The sequence below is a fragment of the Hyperolius riggenbachi genome, chromosome 9 (assembly GCF_040937935.1).
Source record: "Hyperolius riggenbachi isolate aHypRig1 chromosome 9, aHypRig1.pri, whole genome shotgun sequence".
In the NCBI taxonomy this organism is placed as follows: domain Eukaryota; kingdom Metazoa; phylum Chordata; class Amphibia; order Anura; family Hyperoliidae; genus Hyperolius; species Hyperolius riggenbachi.
Window position 1 is genome coordinate 108101570 of NC_090654.1, and position 20631 is coordinate 108122200.

At 44.4% G+C, this 20631-nt stretch overlaps 1 protein-coding gene across 1 annotated transcript in view; it reads right to left on the reverse strand.

Moving 5' to 3' along the window:
• Positions 1–1207: 1207 nt before the first annotated feature.
• Positions 1208–20631, reverse strand: part of STX7 (syntaxin 7) — a 45811-nt gene continuing 26387 nt past the window's right edge. Inside the window, exons 6-10 of the mRNA XM_068253285.1 lie at positions 18092–18144; positions 11194–11290; positions 8878–8950; positions 6666–6748; positions 1208–4156 (exon numbers count right to left, since the gene is read on the reverse strand). Of these exons, the coding sequence (XP_068109386.1) occupies positions 4061–4156; positions 6666–6748; positions 8878–8950; positions 11194–11290; positions 18092–18144 (402 nt within the window). The 3' untranslated portion in view covers positions 1208–4060. The remainder of the gene's footprint in view (positions 4157–6665; positions 6749–8877; positions 8951–11193; positions 11291–18091; positions 18145–20631) is intronic.

Consider the following 20631-nt stretch of genomic DNA (forward strand, 5'->3'; position numbering starts at 1 on the left):
ACTCTTCCTATAGTGGAAAACAACATGAGACCTTTTTTTGTTCCTACTAATATTTTATTTGTTATCTGTACTACACAAATAATACTGGAGGCAACTATGCTAACTATACAGGGGCACAATGCTAGCTATACTGGGGGCACCTATACAGGGACAACTATACTAGCTATACTGGGGGCAACTATGCTAACTATACAGGGGCAACTATACTTGCTATACTGGGGGCAACTATGCTAACTATACAGGGGCAACTATACTTGCTATACTGGGGGCAACTATGCTAACTATACAGGGAAAAACTATACTAGCTATACTGGGGGCAACCATGCTAACTATACAGGGGCAACTATACTTGCTATACAGGGAAAAACTATACTAGCTATACTGGGGGCAACTATGCTAACTATACAGGGGCAACTATACTTGCTATACTGGGGGCAACTATGCTAACTATACAGGGAAAAACTATACTAGCTATACTGGGGGCAACCATGCTAACTATACAGGGGCAACTATACTTGCTATACTGGGGGCAACTATGCTAACTATACAGGGAAAAACTATACTAGCTATACTGGGGGCAACCATGCTAACTATACAGGGAAAAACTATACTAGCTATACTGGGGGCAACTATGCTAACTATACAGGGAAAACTATACTAGCTATACTGGGGGCAACTATGCTAACTATACAGGGGCAACAATGCTAGCTATACTGGGGGCAACCATGCTAACTATACAGGGGCAACAATGCTAGCTATACTGGGGGCACCTATGGTAACTATACAGGGACAACTATACTAGCTATACTGGGGGCAACTATGCTAACTATACAGGGGCAACTATGCTAGTTATACTGGGGGCAACCATGCTAACTATACAGGGGCAACAATGCTAGCTATACTGGAGGCACCTATGGTAACTATACAGGGACAACTATACTAGCTATACTGGGGGCAACTATGCTAACTATACAGGGACAACTATACTTGCTATACTGGGGGCACCTATGCTAACTATACTATCCATACTGGGGCAACTATACTAGCTACCTACCTATTCTGGGGCAAATATACTAGCTATACTGGGGAAACCATACTACCTATACTGGGGCAACTATACTAGCTATACTGGGGTAACTATACTCCCTATACTGGGAAAATCTGTGGGTTTGCTGCCCCCCTACTCCCGCCACCGTGGCCACCCCCCCCCCATCTCTGCAAAAGCACACCCCCAGAAAAAAGTCCTGATCGGATAGCGGTCCCCGGGCTGATAAAATGTTGGGGACCCCTGCTTTAAAGGATGACTGAAGTGATACGAATATGGAGGCTTCCATATTTATTTTCTGGCCTGGCAGCCCTGTTGATCTAATTGGCTGCAGTAGTGTCTGAATAACACCATAAACAGGTATGCAGCTAAGCTAATCTTGTCAGATCTGACAATAATGTCAGAAGCAGCTGATCTGCTGCTTGCTTGTTCAGGGTCTATGGCTGAAAGTATTAGAGGCAGATGAAAGTAAGATAGCCAGGCCACTGGTATTGCTTAAAAGGAAATAAATATGGCAGCCTTCATATCCCTCTTACTTCAGTTGACTTTTAAGGTGCCCATTAACGGTACAATCCTGTGACCGATAATGTATGTGGTAATTGATCTGTCATGCCCACTAACGGCCAAATTCACACTAGTTTGATTTTTGGGATCAATATGAAAAACGGATCAATTTCATTGATCTAATTGAATTCCGATTGATTGGCCACAGGATTGTACCATTAATGGGAACCTTAAAGTAAACCTGAGTTGAGTTAAAAAAAAAAAAGTTGTATACGTACCTGGGGCTTCCTCCAGCTCCCTTCAGGCTGATTAGTCCCCTGCTGTCCAACTCCACCACCTGGATCCTCCGCTAGGCTGCTCGGTAACGCGGCAAGTTAAGGTGCATCGTGCATCCTGTTGCCGAGAGAGTTCTGCACCTCTGCGACAAGGAACCGCGTATGGTTGGACTGCCCCGACTTGCAAAATTACAGGGCGGCAAAAGAGGAAGGGATCCAGGCTGCGAAGGAGGACGACGAGGGAGCGATCAGCCTGAAGGGGGCGGGAGGAAGACCCAGTTATTTATATATATATATTTTTTTACTCATTTCAGGTATACTTTAAGCCTTTTTTTAAATGCAAACCTCTGCAAAGCCCGTGTACACCTGAAGACTAATCTGCTTCTTGTTCCATGTCGATATTTGAATTCTCATAAATATTCAAACTGGCTTTATATTTGTGGAATATTCCGTTAGATTATATATTAGGTTCCCATCATACATATATATACTGTATTTGTAAAATTCAACAATCTTCAACAAGAATTTTAAATAAACTAACTCTAAAACAACTAGGCCATAGAAAGCTTTTTTTCCTTCCATTGTTGTGGGTTTTCCTTTTATGTTGCTCTTAGTCTAGCATAAGGTTTATTATATATTAATCAGTAAAAAGCCTCTTCACATATCCAATAGTGCCAGATTGCTTATTGCTTCTTTCTGTAGTTAAAAGCCCCAACAATACTAAGCAACCTCATCAATTCCGATATCCTCTACCTATGCTGGCATTCTATCCAAAGACTGAGTTGTGAATTGCCAGGATATATAGTAGCTATTATCCATGTATGAATTTGTTTCTTTTTCAGCGAATGTATTTAACACACTGGGGCCCCTATTCAGTAAACATTTCTCCTGAATGTTCTCACAGATGGCAGGGACAACAGGTCCCAAACAGAGCATAGATTTCAATTAGCCCGGTCCGGAAGCGGTTAAGCAAGAGAATATTCAAAATAGGCTTAATAGGACGTTTTATCTATTTTTTATAACTTCCTCTATTGTCGGGGCTGAAAATAAAATTTTATGTACAACAAAGAGAAAAAACAAACCAAAATGAGCATCTATATGCTGTGCACATATATGCTGTGTAAAACACTGGCGTTACAATGTGAAATATAGTCCTGCTTGGGGTTTTTTTGCACCACGTCTGGCATGAAAGGAGTGTAGTACATTTTGTAGTTTGACAGCTATGCAGATCGTGCTTACCTCACCCAAGCAAAGTACATACAAAAATATATACTTAAAAAGTAAAAAAAAGGAAAAAAATTATCTCCTGGGATACATCTCAGGAGAAAAGTGAATTGAAAAGGGGCATAGGCGAGTTTTATTCCAATAAATGAAAATTTTGTGACGCTAAACCTGAACTTATATATATTATGGTGTCTTTAATATTTCACCTTTATTTTATTACATGTACAAGTTGCCTGCACCATATGGGGTATGTTTGCTCAGTTTGGCTGTATGGTACAATGTGACCCAAGTACAGCACAGCACGTCTGATGTGAACAGGCCTACAATGCTATGGAGAATCTGGCAGGTGGTGCATGAAGATACGGTATGTGTATTTTATGACATGGGAGTGACCGTGTTGGAGACAATATAGACTCACTGTATAAATAGAGACTAACAATTGGTGTACAATAAAAACAGGCTTGATGCCAAAAGAAACGATAACGTGTAAGATTTCATTTTCACAGCAGCAATGTAATAAATGAAACAGATCTGAGTAGATGCTATTTACAAGATTTACACCACATCAGTGTTTAATAAATGTGTCCCCCATTGTGCTATAAAAGGAACGCTGTATGGAGTATTAGGTTCCATGGCTTATGCCTAGTACACACCATGCAATTTTCCGTCACACTGACGGTTGAATCGATTATTACGACCGGTCCGATCTGATTTCCAATCTTTTTTCTGATCGATTTAAAAAAAAAAATTGATCAGAAGAACGATCGGAAATCAGATCAGACCTGTCAGAAGTAATCAATGTGGCCATCAATCTGCCGGAAAATTGCATTGTGTAGGCATTACATGTAACTTGGCAGACAAAAACAGGTGCGATCAGTAAGAAAAAATGTGTTTGCATGTGCATGCCCATTTGGCTTTTGTTTTAATTTCTTCATTTTAGTGTAAGAACATTTTATTACATAACCTGTGAGTATGAAGAGTTAGAAAACAGAGGCATATCCAATGTAGGCTCTTATTTTTTTGTCGCTCCCCAGATAATCAGTCCAATAACTACTCCAACTATAACGAGCACAAGAACAATGATGCAAATCTTCTTCCTTGACTTGCGCTGTAACAAAGAAAAGGTGATGTAAGAACCTGTATACTAACAGTAGTCATGTTGTACTTATATCAATTTCTAAATATATGCACATTGAATTCATTTTTTAGTACATGGAAGCCACATTGGATGAGGTGTCTGAACACCCAAGAACTCAGCTCAGGTGTGAGCAATACTTGGAGATCCAATATCAGTACAGGTAGACTGTAGGCTTGTTCTTAAATGGAGTCTAAAGGCAAATAAAAAAAAATAGATGCTTACCTAAGGAGAGGGAAGGAGAGGGTCCTATAGAGACTTCCTGTTCCTCTCACAGTCCTCTTGTTCCATCGCTGGCTCCCCCGTTCAAATTCCCCCCTGCAGGAGGCTTCAGAAGCCCTAGTGCTCTCGAAGCAGAGAGAGCGAGAGAGCGTGCTCGCGCATGTGCAGTACGGTGCGGCCCGTCTTTGGGACCAATATGGCTTTTGAAAGCTTTTACAGCATCCCGCAGTGGAAGAGAGCAGTCTCCGATGGGTCATAGACTGCTATTGGGGAAGCCACTGCTGGAACGAGGGGGCAAGGAGAGGAACTTCCCTCTCCTTAGGTAAGTATGATTTTTTTTTTTTTGCCTTCAAACTCACTTAAACCTGAATCTGTTCTCAAGTCTGAGCACTGTGCTATCTCCATCTCCTGTACCCCCTGCATCCCTTGATGTGTCCCCTTGTGCCTTCAGTGTCCCCCTCTCTTCAGCACCCACCACCTCCTGCATCTTCGGGGACCCCACGCTGTAGCTGAAGCCTCCACTCTGGTCCTCTTCTTCATTGTCAGTATGAAGCTTCTTATCACCAATGTACATCGGGATGAGAATGAAGCTGGGGGCTTCAGCTATAGAGTATGGACCCAAAAGACACTGAGGACGGTGCCCAGAAGAGATAGAAGACACACAGAAGTCAGCGGCTGAGGAAAGGAGCCCAGTAACAGGGAATGCAAGATAGATTGCTATAGCAACCTCACTCCTGAACACTTTTCTGTGTATACTCTGCATATTAACTACCTGCGGACCGCCGCAGTATAAATCTACGGCCGTCCCCGCCATTGTCGCTGCTCGATCTCCGCCGCAATTTGCTCGCCCTGCCGTCCCTATGACGGCAGAGCACTGTGAGCCGGGCAGGAGCCGTTTTCATTGGCTCCTGGCCCTGTCATTCATGTAAGCCGTTCCCATTGGCGTACATGGAGTGACAGGGTCAGGAGCCAATGAAAGCGGTGCACAGCGCTCTGCCGTCATAGAGACGGCAGAGAGAGCAGCCTGCGGCGGGGACAGAGCGGCGTGACCGTCGGGAGCGCAGATTTTAGCAGCGATTCGTCGGGAAGCGGCGGTTTACTGGACCAGCACCCTCTAGTCCTTAAGGGGGCAGAGGGTGCTGGTCCCGAAGTGGTTGAAACAAAGAGGCTGAGGTAGGACACTCCACTGTGGACATTTTGAGTTTACCCATATATGAACTGAGATTTAATATTCAATGTCATATTTGGCCCAAAATCAGTTTATATTTAGGTATACACTCTTTAACTTAAAGGGACACTTAAGTCAAACAAAAAAAATGAGTTTTACTCACCTATGGCTTCCAATAGCCCCTTGCAGCTGTCCGGTGCCCTCGCCGTCTCCCTCCGATCCTCCTGGCCCCGCCAGCAGCCACTTCCTGTTTCGGCGACAGGAGCTGACAGGCTGCGGACGCGAGTGATTCTTCACTTTCCCAGACACATTAGCACCCTCTATGCTGCTATATGGTATATGATATATGCTATAGCAGCATAGATGGCGCTATTGTGGCCAGGAACTCGAAGAATCACTCGCGTCCCCAGCCTGTCAGCTCCTGTCACCGAAACAGGAAGTGGCTGCCGGCGGGGCCAGGAGGATCGGAGGGAGGCGGCGAGGGCATCGGACAGCTGCAGCGGGCTATTGGAAGCCCCAGGTGAGTAAAACTCATTTTTTTTGTTTGACTTAAGTGTCCCTTTAAAGGACTTCCAAGGTGAATACATGAATTTAGCTTTACTTACCTGGGTTTTTTTTTCAGCCCCTAGAAATCATCTGTATCCCGCTGGCAGCCTCTGAAGGACTGCTGACACCGGACGGGCCGGTGTCTTTTGCGCATTCGCCATCGGGAGTGTACTGCGTAGGCGCATACACTCCTAGTAACGTGGGTGAACTCTGCACTCGCGCACAAGTAAGTAAAGCTATATTAATTTATTCACCTTTGAAGTCCTTTAAGCTACAAAAATACAATGGGACTGATTTACTAAGGCACTGAAAGGCAGACATGTATTGAAGTTGTTAGCAGCAAAATGTCCAATTTCCTTTTTTAAAAATTGAGCATAATGAAAATGCCTTGTGATACAGTCAACCTTTACTAAAAACACACACTACAGGATAGCTACCCACAGGGATGAGCTCCGGATGAATTCCGAATGGGTTTCATTCGGAATTCATATATGCATATGCAGGTTTCATTCACATATGTATTCTATGCAGGTTTCAGCTCGTTACCTGGTACTCTGCTGCTCTGGCTAGTTGCTGGTTCGCTTGCTGCACATGTACATCAGCACTTTCCACATTGGCTTCTATGCTGTCTAAAATGAAAAAAAAAAAGTGATTGCAATATGATTTGTATGTTTCCAACCAGCTACACTGGCTCAGCACAGAAACATTAGCAGATTTAAAGGCAACCTGAGACGACATTGCAAGCAAAATGTATACTTACTTAGGACTTCCTCCAGCCCAATTTGCCTTCGGACTCCATTGCTGTCCTCCCAGGCCGCTCTGTTCTGTGCGAGAGCCACCCAGGCACGTGCGTGCGTGTGTGTGTGTGTGTGGGGGGGGGGGGGGGCAGTTATGCACAGAAGAGCACGACTGGACGTGACTGGGTAATTAACAGAATTCAGAATGGGAGAACGAAGGGGCTGGGGAAGTATAAATCATGCAATTAATGTGGTCTCAGGTACACTTTAAAATGGCTGCAAAGGAGAAAGTCACCTAGAAAATGTTTATTACTCATGAAAAATGAAGATTCTTTAAAATCGATACATTTGCATTGGAAATCTGCACGGTGTTACCTTGTTTTACCACAGGGTAGCACAACAGCAATGCAAGGCAACTGGACCTAGCACACTTACTGCTTCATGTTGCGCCAGAAGTTCCCAAATCGCCGCCGAGACGCTGCAAAGGCAACAGTGCGTTACCAGACAACTTCTTCGCTGATGCAGTGGCGGCAGAGGTAATAGTCAATGGGCGACACATGAATTTAAAAAATGTTAGCAGCAGTCCACATGCTCAGAACAATGGGAGTACAATGGGGAAACCCAGGGAATCCCAGTAACGTACTTCCTGTCCAACCAACAGGGAGTGCGTCACGCGTCGAGTGCCGGAGAAGGGGTGGTGCTATGCATATGATCCTGTCAGCGAGCTCTGCCGCAGGGTCATATGTTAGTCATTGCGGTGGCATAAAGCAGGGGCGGTGCAACGCACCACAAACGCACCTTTCTGGTGTAAAACTGGCCTGAAAGAAAAATCTATTAATAATTACTCACAAACTCCTACATGATCAGTAATGCAATTATAATGTAATACTGATTTTGCCTGCCTAATTATTAGGACTATTCCCTGGTGGCGGGTGGTTTGCAAACACATCTTCACAGCATCCTGTGTTCAGCACACGCAGGGCTTGACACAGTGACATAAAACACTAACTTCATCATGTTGAAGCATCCCGCTCCTGATGTCTTTGTGAGGTTAGCCCACACGCACGCACACACTTTAGAGAAGTATAAAAAAAGTATACTGTGCTTCCCCTAAAGTAAGAGAATAAGCCCTAGCAGGAATTCCTAGCATGCTTGAAATAAAAGACACCCCCCGAATGTAAGCCCTAGCTAGCAGCAGCCCACATGACACTAGCAAGTCACGCTCAATACAAAGCCTGGATACAGGAGAGCAGCAGTATAATGTGAGTTCTACAGTCCTGTATATGTGTCAGGCAATTTGTGTTTTTGTTAGAGCCAACCCTCCTGATCTGTCCTGATAAGCATCAGCAGCACTTGACCTCTTCACCTTTTCCCAGGACACACAGCTTATCTGGGGAGCCTGACAGGTTTCTCTGCCTGCAAGAAATAGAGTCTAATGCTGGGTACACACTATGAGATTTTCTAGCAGATTTACTGTCAGATCGATTATTTCCAACATGTCCGATCTGATTTCCCTGGCAGCTTCTGAACTGGTTACTAAAGTTCGGGAACCGATTGGAAAATGATCGGAAATCAGATCGGACATGTTGGAAATAATCGATCTGACAGTAAATCTGCTAGAAAATCTCATATTGTGTACCCAGCATGACCCACATGATCAGCAGAATCAGTTTCTTGGAAGCACCAATATCTGCAAACCACGAGCTCTGTGTATATGCTGCATGCGTTTCAGCATGGACAACATATCCAACAAGGGTGCAAACTTTAGGCAACAGTGGTGATCATGTGGGAAGCCTCTGCAGGATCCAGAGTCTTCTTAGGTAAGTAAGTTTTTTTTTTTTAATTTTATGCTGCCTCGGGTTTCCTTTAACCCCTTGTCTCATATGCAGACTAGTATGCCTGGAATGACTGAGGCAGAGTGTATGGGGCTCCTCCACCTGTTCAGTACCCCAATGCCCCTGGGACTCAGGAAATGCATGGACATAAATATTATAGGCGTGCTGTGTAGTCATTAGATTTACCAATCATTTCTCCTTGTTCGTGAACCATCATGCCCAGGTCTTTAAAGATTTCATTAATGCCTCTGATGTCTTCCTGTACAAAAATAAAGAAAGATGTGTTGTCAACATAATAAAACATTTGAATTACATGTTATCTATACCAGCGTTTCACAACATTTTATTGGTATGTACCCCTTTTAAAACCCTGTGATCACCAAGTACCCCAAGCATAGTAAACATTATAAGCTATGATTAAGGAGCCATCTCTTGCTCCGATACGCGTGAGCTTTTACCTGTAACATTTGATATGGATTAACGAAATAAAGATTTTTTTTCACTTTGCCCTACCATCTGGTGCAGCGGGATTTTTTATCATTACCTTTGGATTTTGGCTTTGGAACTCCCTGCTCCCATTTGGGCAATTGTGTGAGTGTAGCGGTCTCCCCCATCTTTGTACCATAGTAAACATTATCACAAGTACCCCTTGACAAATATATATTTCATTGTAGTACATGATAATTGGTTCTAAACAATTTCCAAGCGTTTGCTATTGCTTTTACTTAGCTAAAACACTAGTTTGGTGTTATTTAAATAAGATTTATCATTTTCTAAAACTCTACATTTGTTATTCTTGGTTAAGTACATCAAGCCCGAGTACCCCCTGGGTTGAACACTGGCAATCCAGCGCAGGAGACTTGGGCGCACCCGGTGCCACCATAGACCTTAATAGGAATTACGGCTATAGCGGCGCACAGTGAGTAACTTCGGTGTTGTCAGAAGATGGAGCTGAAGTTACTTTTAAAACACTGTAATTCGTCCACCAGCAATAGCTGTAAGCCGAATTACATCGTTCCCCACCATCCACCTCGACCTAGAGGGGGAATAGTAATTAACATCGCCATGACTGGTGTAGCAGCAGGATAAGCCATACCGGCTGTATCCTGCGCCCAACTCTCCCAGCGGCGAATCCTCTTACTCCCCCTGGGGTACGCATACCACTGGTTGATACAATGTCCAGATGGGGAAAGGTTGCAAATATATATAGATAGATAGATAGATAGATAGATAGATAGATAGATAGATAGATTCATTAAGCAGTAGGGAATTTGACTTTTACCACCGCTAACATGATTTAGAGAATGTCAGTGTGCTGCAGGGTTGCGGTCTTAACCTGCCTTTGCCGCTTGTAAAAATGCTTTTCATCCTACTTTTCCAACTACTGAGGCTTATAATATATTTATCTATTTCCTGTAATTGCATAAAGTTGCTTGATGATTTTGGGTGATCTTCCCCAGGGGCAGAACCAGAATTACTGCAATCCCCCCTCCAGTTGACCTTTGTGCCTCCACCTGAGATATTAGGTAGCCTTTGTGCCCCTTATCAGATATCAGAACCAGGTAGGCTTTGTACCTCCTAACAGGTATTAGTACTAGGTAGCCATTGTAGCTTAAAGGGACTCAGAGCTGAAAAATTCAAAAGATTTTATACATACCTGGGGCTTCCTCCAGCCCCATCTGCTCCGATCACTCCCACTCCACCGTCCTCTGCTGCCCGCAGCTTTGGGAACCAGGCTCCATCACTAACGCCAGTCGCGGCCAGCTACGCAGGAGAAGCATGCCCTCTACGTATCTCTCCAGTGGCTGCTGGAGAGATACGCAAACAGCGCACTTCTCTTAAGCTAGACTGGCTCCGACTGATGGAAGTGCGGGGACCCGGTACCCGAAGCTGCGGGCAGCAGAGGACGGCGTTGTGGGAGCTATCGGAGTGGATGGGGCTGGAGGAAGCCCCAGGTATGTAAAAAACCCTTTTCATCTTCAGCTCTGGTACACTTTAAGTAATAGGTCTGTGTGTCCTTGTATCACTGCAGATAAGACAGCCCCCTGCCACACACTTTTGGCCTAAAAAATAGGTCAAATGCCGTAACCCACAGATAAGCCAACTCCCCCAATGTAGCACCTATGAGGAGCGTGTTGGAGCATGCTGGTGGAAGCAGAGGGCACATTGGAGTGTGCTGGTGGAAGCATAGCTACCTCTCCTCACTCCAGTTTGCATCTCTCTGGCAGCTTCTGAACTGGTCACTAGAGTTTGGGGGTCAGTGTCATGTGACCGCAGTGAGCCTGGACTTCTAGCAGCCAGTTTGGGAGCTGCTGGGTGTACGCAAGGATGCAAGCTTGTGTGAGGAGATTAAAAGGCGGCGCACATGGTATATCACCTGCAGATAAACCAACACTCCCCCAACACACACTTAAACCCAAAGTTTGAGTGTAAAAAAGTTGCCTCATTCATGGAAATATGTAGTTATTAATTATATAGTACAGTTTCATATTAAGAAACAACCTCAAGTTGGTTAATTGCAGACTCCCGCTCCTCTATAAGCCTTAGGTCATCTTCTGTAATTGCCTCTTCTTGCATTGTTGCCTGTGATTGGCTTTCACTGTAACAGAAAGAATATATGTAATTATATATATATCACAATTCTTAGATAATCTTAAGGCATTTATAGACATGATAATTTGGTTGGCTAAGTTAGTTGTCTGTAGGGATGGTCAATAAGATGCAAATAACTGAGTTGATGCAGGATTATGCAAATTTTGTATGCAAATGGATGCACCTTAAAAATGGAGCAATCAAATTTTACCTCAGGAGGATTTGATTGGTTCATGTTTAACCACTGAACGACCGCCTAACGCCGATAGGCGACGGCAGGTCGTAAGTAGTTTTACATGGAAACGGCAGCTCCATGTCAGTTCACAGAGGGTGTCTCCATGAACAGCCTGCGACCCTCCGATCGCGGCTCGCAGGCAAAATGTAAACACGCGGGGAAGAAATCCCCTGTGTTTACATCCTACGGTAAAGGAGATCAGAGATCCCTGGCCTCTGATTGGCCGGGGATTGCCGCCGTCTGATAGGCTGAAGCCTATCAGGGGCGGTACAGGACGGATCGCCGTCCTGTACTGCCCATACAGAGGAGGAAAACAGGGGAAGGAGAGGAAGTGGGGAATAGCGCTGCGAAGGGGGGCTTTGAGGAGCCCCCCCCCCCCCCGCTACCCACAAACAGGCGGCGGCGATCAGACCCCCCCAACAGGACATCCCCCTAGTGGGGAAAAAAGGGGGGGGGGGGAGTGGAGTCTGATTGCCCTGCCTTTTACACGATCTGTGCTGTGGGTTGCAGAGTCCACGCAGCACAGATAGCAGAAAAACCATGTGGTCCTTAAGTGGTTAAGATGCATACATTTGCATACAAAATTTGCACAATGCTGCATCAACTCGAACTTATTTGCGTCTCACTGACAATCCCTAGTTGTCAGCACCGTGAAAAAACATTGCATCAATAAATGACAGATATCTGCCCCTAAACTTGATTGATATTTTTTTTCATATAGTTGTTAGGTTACTAATGCTAGTAATGTAAAGTTTGAAACGCTTTTCAGAGGTGCTTAAAGCACACATGAAGAGAGAGGGATGTGGAAGCTGACATACAGATCAGATGTTTCTGACTGAAGTCTGACTAGACTGGCTGCATGCTTGTATCAGGTGTGTGATTCAGACACTACTGATGCCACAACAATCGGCAGAATGCCAGGCAACTAGTATTGTGTAAAAGTAACTAACTAAATGGCAGCCTCTATATCCTAACTTCAGGTTCCATTTACGACAACTGAAGTGATAGGGATATGGAGGCTGCCATATTTATTTCCTTTTCGGCAATTCCAGTTGCACGGCAGTCCTGCTGATCCTCTGCCTCTAATAATTTTAGGCATAGTTCCTGAACAAGCATATGCAGATCAAGTGTTTGACATTATTGCCAGATCTGACAAGATTAGCTGCATGCTTGTTTCTGGTGTGATTCAGACGCTACTGCAGCCAAATAGATCAGCAGGACTGCCAGGCAACTGGTATTGTTTAACAGCAAATAAATATGGTTATCCTCCATATTCTTCTCGCTTCAGATTCCTTTAAAGCTTATCTTAAATCTTAAAAGATTGCCCATGACTAATCAAGAGCTACACAGTGAAGGGTCTGACTACTTTCCTTAATACTAAATTTTAGTTTTAGATTTATAATTCCTTTTTTTCATAAACTCTACAAACATGTTTTTACTTTGTCATAGTGGACAACTGTATATAAATTGATGGGTAAGAATGGCAGTTATATCCATCTGAAATGAAATCCAGTGTGCAGAAATTAAAGAGCTAAAGCAAAACAATTATAAGAACTCATTTGATCAATGCTATTATTTTTGTTTATCTAAGAACATGTGGCTTTTGGTGAGTTTTTTGCTTTAGCTAATCCAGGCATGCCTTGCACTAGGAAATAGATGAAATCTCCCTGAAATACATTGACCAGGGCAAAAGGTGCTTTTGCGGGGCTAAACCCTAGTTTACAGACCTTAATTTGCGAAGCATGTGAAAATCGCATCCACGTGGCCAGTGGAAAAGGGCTCTTTACTGACATCCTGCTGCTGACTGCTTACTAGAATACTGTATTTTTCAGACTATAAGATGCACTTTTTCTGCCTCAAAACTGGGGGGGGGGGGAGTTGTTGCATCTTGTATCCCGAATTGCAGAGTGCAGCAGAGTGCACAGCAGAAGCACTTACCAATTCAGCTGGCGTGCTCCTCTCCTCCATCTGCAAACCTGAGTATGAATCCTGCCAATCTACACATTACGGCCCCCTGTGGTTGCCATCCTTCTCACTGCGTGACCCCAGTGCTACTCTCCCCCTCTGTCTTGCAGCTGCTGCACATCCTGCCGCTGTACATGTGCAATCTTTCCTGGTTATAAAGTCCTTCCTAGTTACTTCCTGCTTATTGTTTCCCTCGTACTGGGTGACCTGAAGGCTCACGTGCCCCGTGGTCATGCGTGACCTGTGGCGCACATGTGCTGCTGAGCACACACAGTAAAAGGGAAACAGTAACCAGCAAGTAACAAGGAAGGGCGACGTAGCCAGAAAGGACAGCACATGTACAGTGGCAGGATGTGTAGTGGCTGCAGACGGAGACAGGGGGGGAGAGGAGCACAGTGGCCAGGGTACAGTGTAAAGGATGGCTCCCTCGGAGGACCGGATACAGCATTCAGTGTACAGCGGCAAGATGTGTAATGGAGACAGAGAGGAGTGGGCAACTGGATCAGGTGAGAGCTTCTTCTTCAGTTGTAGTGTAGTGTAGTGCAGTGTAGCGTAGCTGGTGGGTTAGCAGGGTTTATTGTAGTGTAGCGCAGTGTAACTGGTGGGGTATCAGGGGTTAGCGTAGTATAGGGCAGTGTAGTTGGTGGGGTGGGGCAGCAAGGATTAGTGTAGCTGGGGTGTGTAGTCTAGATACAGTAGCTTAGATAGACTGGGGAAGAAAGCTCCACAAGACTACCCTGTACCATGGATGCACCAGGTTTAGTGTTTTTTCCCCCGATTCTTGTCCTGTAAAACTAGGTGCATCTTATGGTAAGGTGTTCTTATGTCCGAAAAATATGATCATTTACCTGTGAGTAGTCAACAGGTAGATGTTAGTAAAACTGCGACTCACCAGCCTTTCTTTCAAATAATTTTATTGAGGTTTTCAAAGAAAAAAAAAACAGCTTATGGCAATACAAGGGAGTAACATGTCCCAATTAGCAGCGCATAGAGATTCTTGTACAACAATATATTATGCACACATCACACATAGCACAGGACACTGGAATCAAGATGGCTACCTGCTAAAAAATACTGGGGAGGGATCATTCTCCCATTACAACCAGTCGGACTCGCCGACCCAGAGTGGCCGGCGTACCCTCTAGGGGGCCATGATCCTTTGTCTACTATAAATCCAACCTCAGATCCTCTTAAGGAGGACTTAAGCATGAATAAGACAAACATGGAGAGAAAGAAAAGAAGAAACGGGGAGAGAGAGGGCTAGCAAAGGGAGGGAGAGGGGGGAGGGGGGATAGGGGTAGCCCGCCGCAGTACTAAAGGCAGTTGCCTTATTATGGTAGGTTCCCTATAAAAGGGTTAGCTATGACCGGTAATAGTAAGGTAAGCTTTCCAAGGGTCCCAAATTTTGTCAACCTTGTCCCTTCTGTCCAGCAGGATTCCCGCCAGCTTTTCTTGGATCATGAAATTAGAGACTCTGGTTTTCACTTCTTCAAAGGGGACAAGTTGTTTCTTCCATGCCCTAGCAATGGTTTGTTTGGCTGCTATAAATATAAAAAGGGCTAGAGTCCCTTGAGATTTTGTGAGGAGGTCGATAGGAAAATGGAGTAATGCTGACCATGGGTCCCTGTGGATTTGCTTATGGAAGACCGCTTGAAGCAGCCTGTAAACTTTGGACCAAAAGCGGGAGAGCATGGAACAAGACCAAAAGGTGTGGAAGAGATCTCCTAAAGATTGACAGCCTCTAAAGCATAGGTTATTGCCTCCCAGATGGGCCAGTCTTGAAGGGACCCAGTACCACCTCATCATGACTTTCAGGGAGGACTCAACTAGGCCCAGATTAATCGAAATATGGAATGTGTTCCTCCAAGCCTTGTCCCATTCCTCGTTTGGTCTCGTCCCCCGCAGGTCCAGTTCCCATTTTGTAATGTAAGAGTGTTTGAAGGATGGGCCCGGGTCCATGAGAAAAAGGTATAATCTACTAATCAGGCCCCCGCCCCCTGGGTTGCGCAGGCAAGCCGACTCAAATACTGAGAGTGGCAGGTCTGCATCTGGAGCATTCGCAAGTAGTGACTGAACCCAGTGCCTCAATTGGAGGTACCTGAAATATTCTGACCCGGGGATTTGGTATTTTTCTTGTAGATAGTTCCAGCTAACAACCTTAGCATCCTTAATTAAATGATGGACCAAAAGAAGCTGCTTTGATACCCACCATTTGAAAGAAACTGGGCTTTCCAAAGCTGGGGGGAATAGAGGATTATCGACAATGGGAAGTAAAGGGAGGGTAGGGGATAAAAGTTTTCTGGAGTACTTAAAAGAGTCCCAAACACGTAGACAATGTCTAAGGACTTTGCTCATAAGTGGCGGCCTCATCTTGGGGGGTAGCCAGATAGGGCATTGGACAGATTGTGGAGCTACTGCTACTATGTCAAAGAGGGACCATAGAGGCATTTCAGGACCTCTATACAAACTCACCAGAGGGGCTATCTGTGCCGCTTGATAATAGGCCTGCAAATTGGGGAACCCCAATCCTCCAGAGTGTTTGGGTACGTATAAGGTAGCCCTTGGTACTCTTGGCCTGGAAGTCCCCCATATAAATGTATTAATCCTGCATTGTAAAAGTCTCAGGAAATGGGGTGGTATCCAAACCGGGAGTAACCTGAATAAATACAGTATCTTGGGCAGCAATGTCATTTTTACAGAGTTGACCCGGCCGAGCCACGATAATTGCATGGAGGACCATTGAGTGATATATTGCGAAACCTGTCTGGCCAGAGTGTAGTAGTTTGCCTGGAATAGTGAGTCATGGTTCGGGGTTAGGATTATTCCCAGGTATGGTAATCTACTAGTAGATGACTGAAATGGGACTTCTTTACCCAGCGAGTCCCACTCCCCCAATTCCAAGGTGATGTTCATTAAAAGGGATTTGTGTGGGTTGATGGTCAAACCCGATACCTGTGCAAACTCATCCATGATAGCCAATAGGGCGGGGATAGAAGTCCTGGGACTGGTAAGAAAAAGCAATAAATCGTCGGCAAAGAGATTTAGTTTGTGCTGGGAACCTGCAAGCTCAAAGCCCTGTACCTCCTCTGAACTGCGTATAATCTGTGCCAGGGGCTCCATGGCCAAAATGAATAATATGGGCGAGAGGGGGCACCCCTGCCGAGTACCTCTATTTATCGTGAAGCCGGGCGATGAAAACCCTGCATAATAAACCTGGGCTGTGGGATTTGAATATAAGGCCTGGAGCCAGGACTGAAAGGGGGCACCAAAGCCCCAGCGCTGGAGCAAGAAGAACAGGTAATCCCAGGAGATGGTGTCAAAAGCTTTATATATGTCTATGCTTAAACAAACCCCAGGGATTTTCCTTTCTCTCAAGCTTTCAAACACCTGGGTTGCTCGGTACACCGCGTCAGACGCCTGTCGACCTGGGACAAAGCCAACCTGGTCCTTGTGTATTATTTGGGGGAGGAAGCAGTTAATACGGGCAGCTAGTATCTTACTCAAAAGCTTAATATCCACATTAAGCAATGAGATTGGACGGAAGTCTTTAATCTCAATGGGTTCAGACTCGGTTTTAGGGATCATGGCTATATTGGCTTGAAGGGAGCTAGCCACTGGGAGATTACCCTTTTTGTAATCATTGAACATTCTAGTCAGGAGGGGGGCAAGTAGGGGAGAAAATTTTTTGTAGAATAGAGGGGAATACCCATCCGGGCCCGGTGATCTGGCGCTTCTAAGGGTTTTTATAGCCATCAGGACTTCTTCTAAAGAGACGTCTGCATTAAGATTTTCAATAACGGTGGTAGGAGGTTTAGGAAGATGGACTGAGGAAAAAAAGGACTCTAGCCGGGAGTTATCTATTTTGTCTGTTGATTTATAAAGGTTTTGGAGGAAATTCTGGAATAGATCGACTATTTTACAAGGATTGACCGTGGGGTGATCGTTGGGGCCTTTGACCCGTAAAGTAGGGGGCTTATATCTGCGTCTTTTTAATTTGTTAGCCAATAGAGTATGGGGCTTATTAGCCCATCTATAATATATGTTCTTTTGCCATCTGAGTTGCTTCTCAACCTCTTCGCTTAACAATGAATCTAATTTCAGTCTCAGTCCATCTCTGACTATCTTGTGGTTGGGGGTGGGGTTATCCTTCCAATCTTTTTCCGCCGCTTCTAGCTTGTTAGTTAAGTCTGAAATGTCTTGAGATTTACGCTTTTTAAGATAGGTGGCCAGGCTGATAATATTACCCCTGATAGAAACCTTCAAAGCTTCCCAGAGAGTTATTACGGAATCGACTGAGTCCGTGTTGAGGTCCAAATAGTCAGTGAGGAAGGAATGTATTTTCAAAGAAGTGTCAGGGTTAGTCAGGAGTGAGTCATTCAGCCTCCATCTGTAATCCCTTCCCCTAGGCACCATGGAGGAGAGCTGTATCTGCACAGGATCATGGTCTGACCATGTAACCGACTTTATTTTGGCCGAGGCAACATTCGAGAGATATGAGGCATGGACAATCACCAGCCTTTCTAATGTCTGAATTCAGTTCCATTTTGGAAGCTGTACAGTAAACGACACCACAGTAAAAATATACTTTAAAGCTTTTCTGAGCCTTACTTTTCCCAGTTGACCAGGGTTCCACTTCTTTGACTATCATCTGGTCCACCACCCTAAAATACAAAACACAGGAAAGGTTGAAAGTGTGCATTTAGACTGCTTCTATAGCACATTACAGTTAATTAAAGAGACTCCGTAACAAAAATTGCATCCTGTTTTTTATCATCCTACAAGTTCCAAAAGCTATTCTAATGTGTTCTGGCTTACTGCAGCACGTTCTACTATCACCATCTCTGTAATAAATCAACTTATCTCTCTCTTGTCAGACTTGTCAGCCTGTGTCTGGAAGGCTGCCAAGTTCTTCAGTGTTGTGGTTCTGTGCTGCATCTCCCCCCTCCAGGCCCCTCTCTGCACACTGCCTGTGTATTATTTAGATTAGGGCAGCTTCTCTCTTCTCTCTTATCTTTTACAAGCTGGATAAATCCTCCTCTGAGCTGGCTGGGCTTTCACATACTGAGGAATTACAGACAAGGACAAAGCTGTTTGCAGGAAGAAAAGAGCAGCCTGACACTTCAGTGCATGAGAGATGCAGGGGGAAAGAAACACACAAATGATCTCTTGAGATTCAAAAGGAAGGCTGTATACAGCCTGCTTGTGTATGGATGCATTTTCTATGTGTGGACATACTGTACATCAACCTACTTCCTGTTTTGGTGGCCATTTTGTTTGTTTATAAACAAACTTTCAAAAACTGTTTTTAACCACTTTTAATGCGGCGGGGAGCGGCGAAATTGTGACAGAGGGTAATAGGAGATGTCCCCTAACACACTGGTATGTTTACTTTTGTGCGATTTTAACAATACAGATTCTCTTTAAAGGAAGAAAGATTTCAAATGAGTAAATAAAAAAAAGAAAACATGTATGCAAGTACATTTACTGGTAACCTTATAGGATATCGGAGGCGACGTGACACGATGAGATACACATGTGTATATGTACAGTGCCAAGCACACAAATAACTATGCAATGTTCTTTTTTTTCTGTCTCTGCCTGAAAGATTTAAACATCAGGTATGTAAATGGCAGTTCCTGTCTGAGTCAGCACTGGGTCAGACTACAGTGTGACCCTCATTGATAAGAAATTCCAATTATAAAACACTTTCCTAGCAGAAAATGGCTTCTGAGATAAAAGGAAAGAGATAAAAAGGGTCAATAGTTCATAGATTTTAGCTCTGGCATACTTCAATGAATGTGTGATTGAGCAAAAACAATAAAACACTAAAAACTTAAAAAAGTAGATATAAATATGAAATAAAACTGTGTAATATCTAAAAAAGTCCTTTTTTTGGATAAGGAGGATAGATACAATTGTTTATTTCATTCGTTTATTTTCACCTCGGGTGTCCTTTATCACACTGAGGCAAGTCAATGCATTTACACATCTAGATGTGGTGAAGACAAGATGTACTAAGTATTACAATGGGGAAGAAATTGAATGTCAATTCAAAGAAAATAACCTGATACAGCTTTATTTTCACTTCCCATAGAGCCTCAGGCATAATTATGCTGATAAGAGAGACTCAAAGTTGCATTAAATAAAAAAATAAAAATCATAATACAATTGAAAAAGTGCCCTTAACCTCCTGAGCGTTACGCCGCTCAGGAGGTTTTACAGTTTTAGAGTCCCCATGATAATTTATTTGATCTAATGGCTGCAACAGCTTTAGCTAGCACTAAGCTAGCTAGCATAGGCAGCCGGCACCCCCCCCCCCCCCCCGATCCAGCCACTTAATACATTACCCAGCCTGCCTCCATCGTTCGGCGCAGCCTCCCCGCACAGCTCCGGTCTCTCTATGGGGAGAATCGTACATGACGTCATCGACGTCATGCGCAGACCTGATCCTCCCCATAGAGAGACCGGAGCTGTGCAGGGAGGCTGCACCAAACACTGGAGCCAGGCTGGGTAATGTATTAAGAGGCTGAATCGGGGGATCGGGGCAATCAGGGGGTGCCGGCAGCCTATACTAACTAGCCTAGTGCTAGCTAAAGCTGTTGCAGCCATTAGATAATATAACTTATTCATGGAGGACTCCTGAGGCTAGGGAGCTTAAAGGGACTCCGAGCAGTGCAGAAACTATGTAAAGATGCGTATCATTTTAAAGCTCTCTTTCTCCTCTTTCCAATGATATATAAACCACCACCCTACGTCTTTTAGTTTTCGCTATTTTCGCGATTGAAATTGCCGCGGCCGCGATTTCGATCGCGAAAATAGAGAAAACTAAAAGGTGTAGGGCAACGATTTAGGTGTCGTCAGAAAGAGGAGAAAGAGAGCTTTAAAATGATATCCATCAAGCCATAGTTATATTGTATTACACAGGACGACACTTTCCCCAGTGTCAGCAGCTCCATTTTGCTGAATGCAGCTGCTGACTTTGACAAAAAGTCGCCCTGTGTAATACAATATAACTATGGCTTGATGGATATCATTTTAAAGCTCTCTTTCTCCTCTTTCTGACGACACCTAAATCGTTGCCCTACGCCTTTTAGTTTTCTCTATTTTCGCGATCGAAATCGCGGCCGCGGCAATTTCAATCGCGAAAA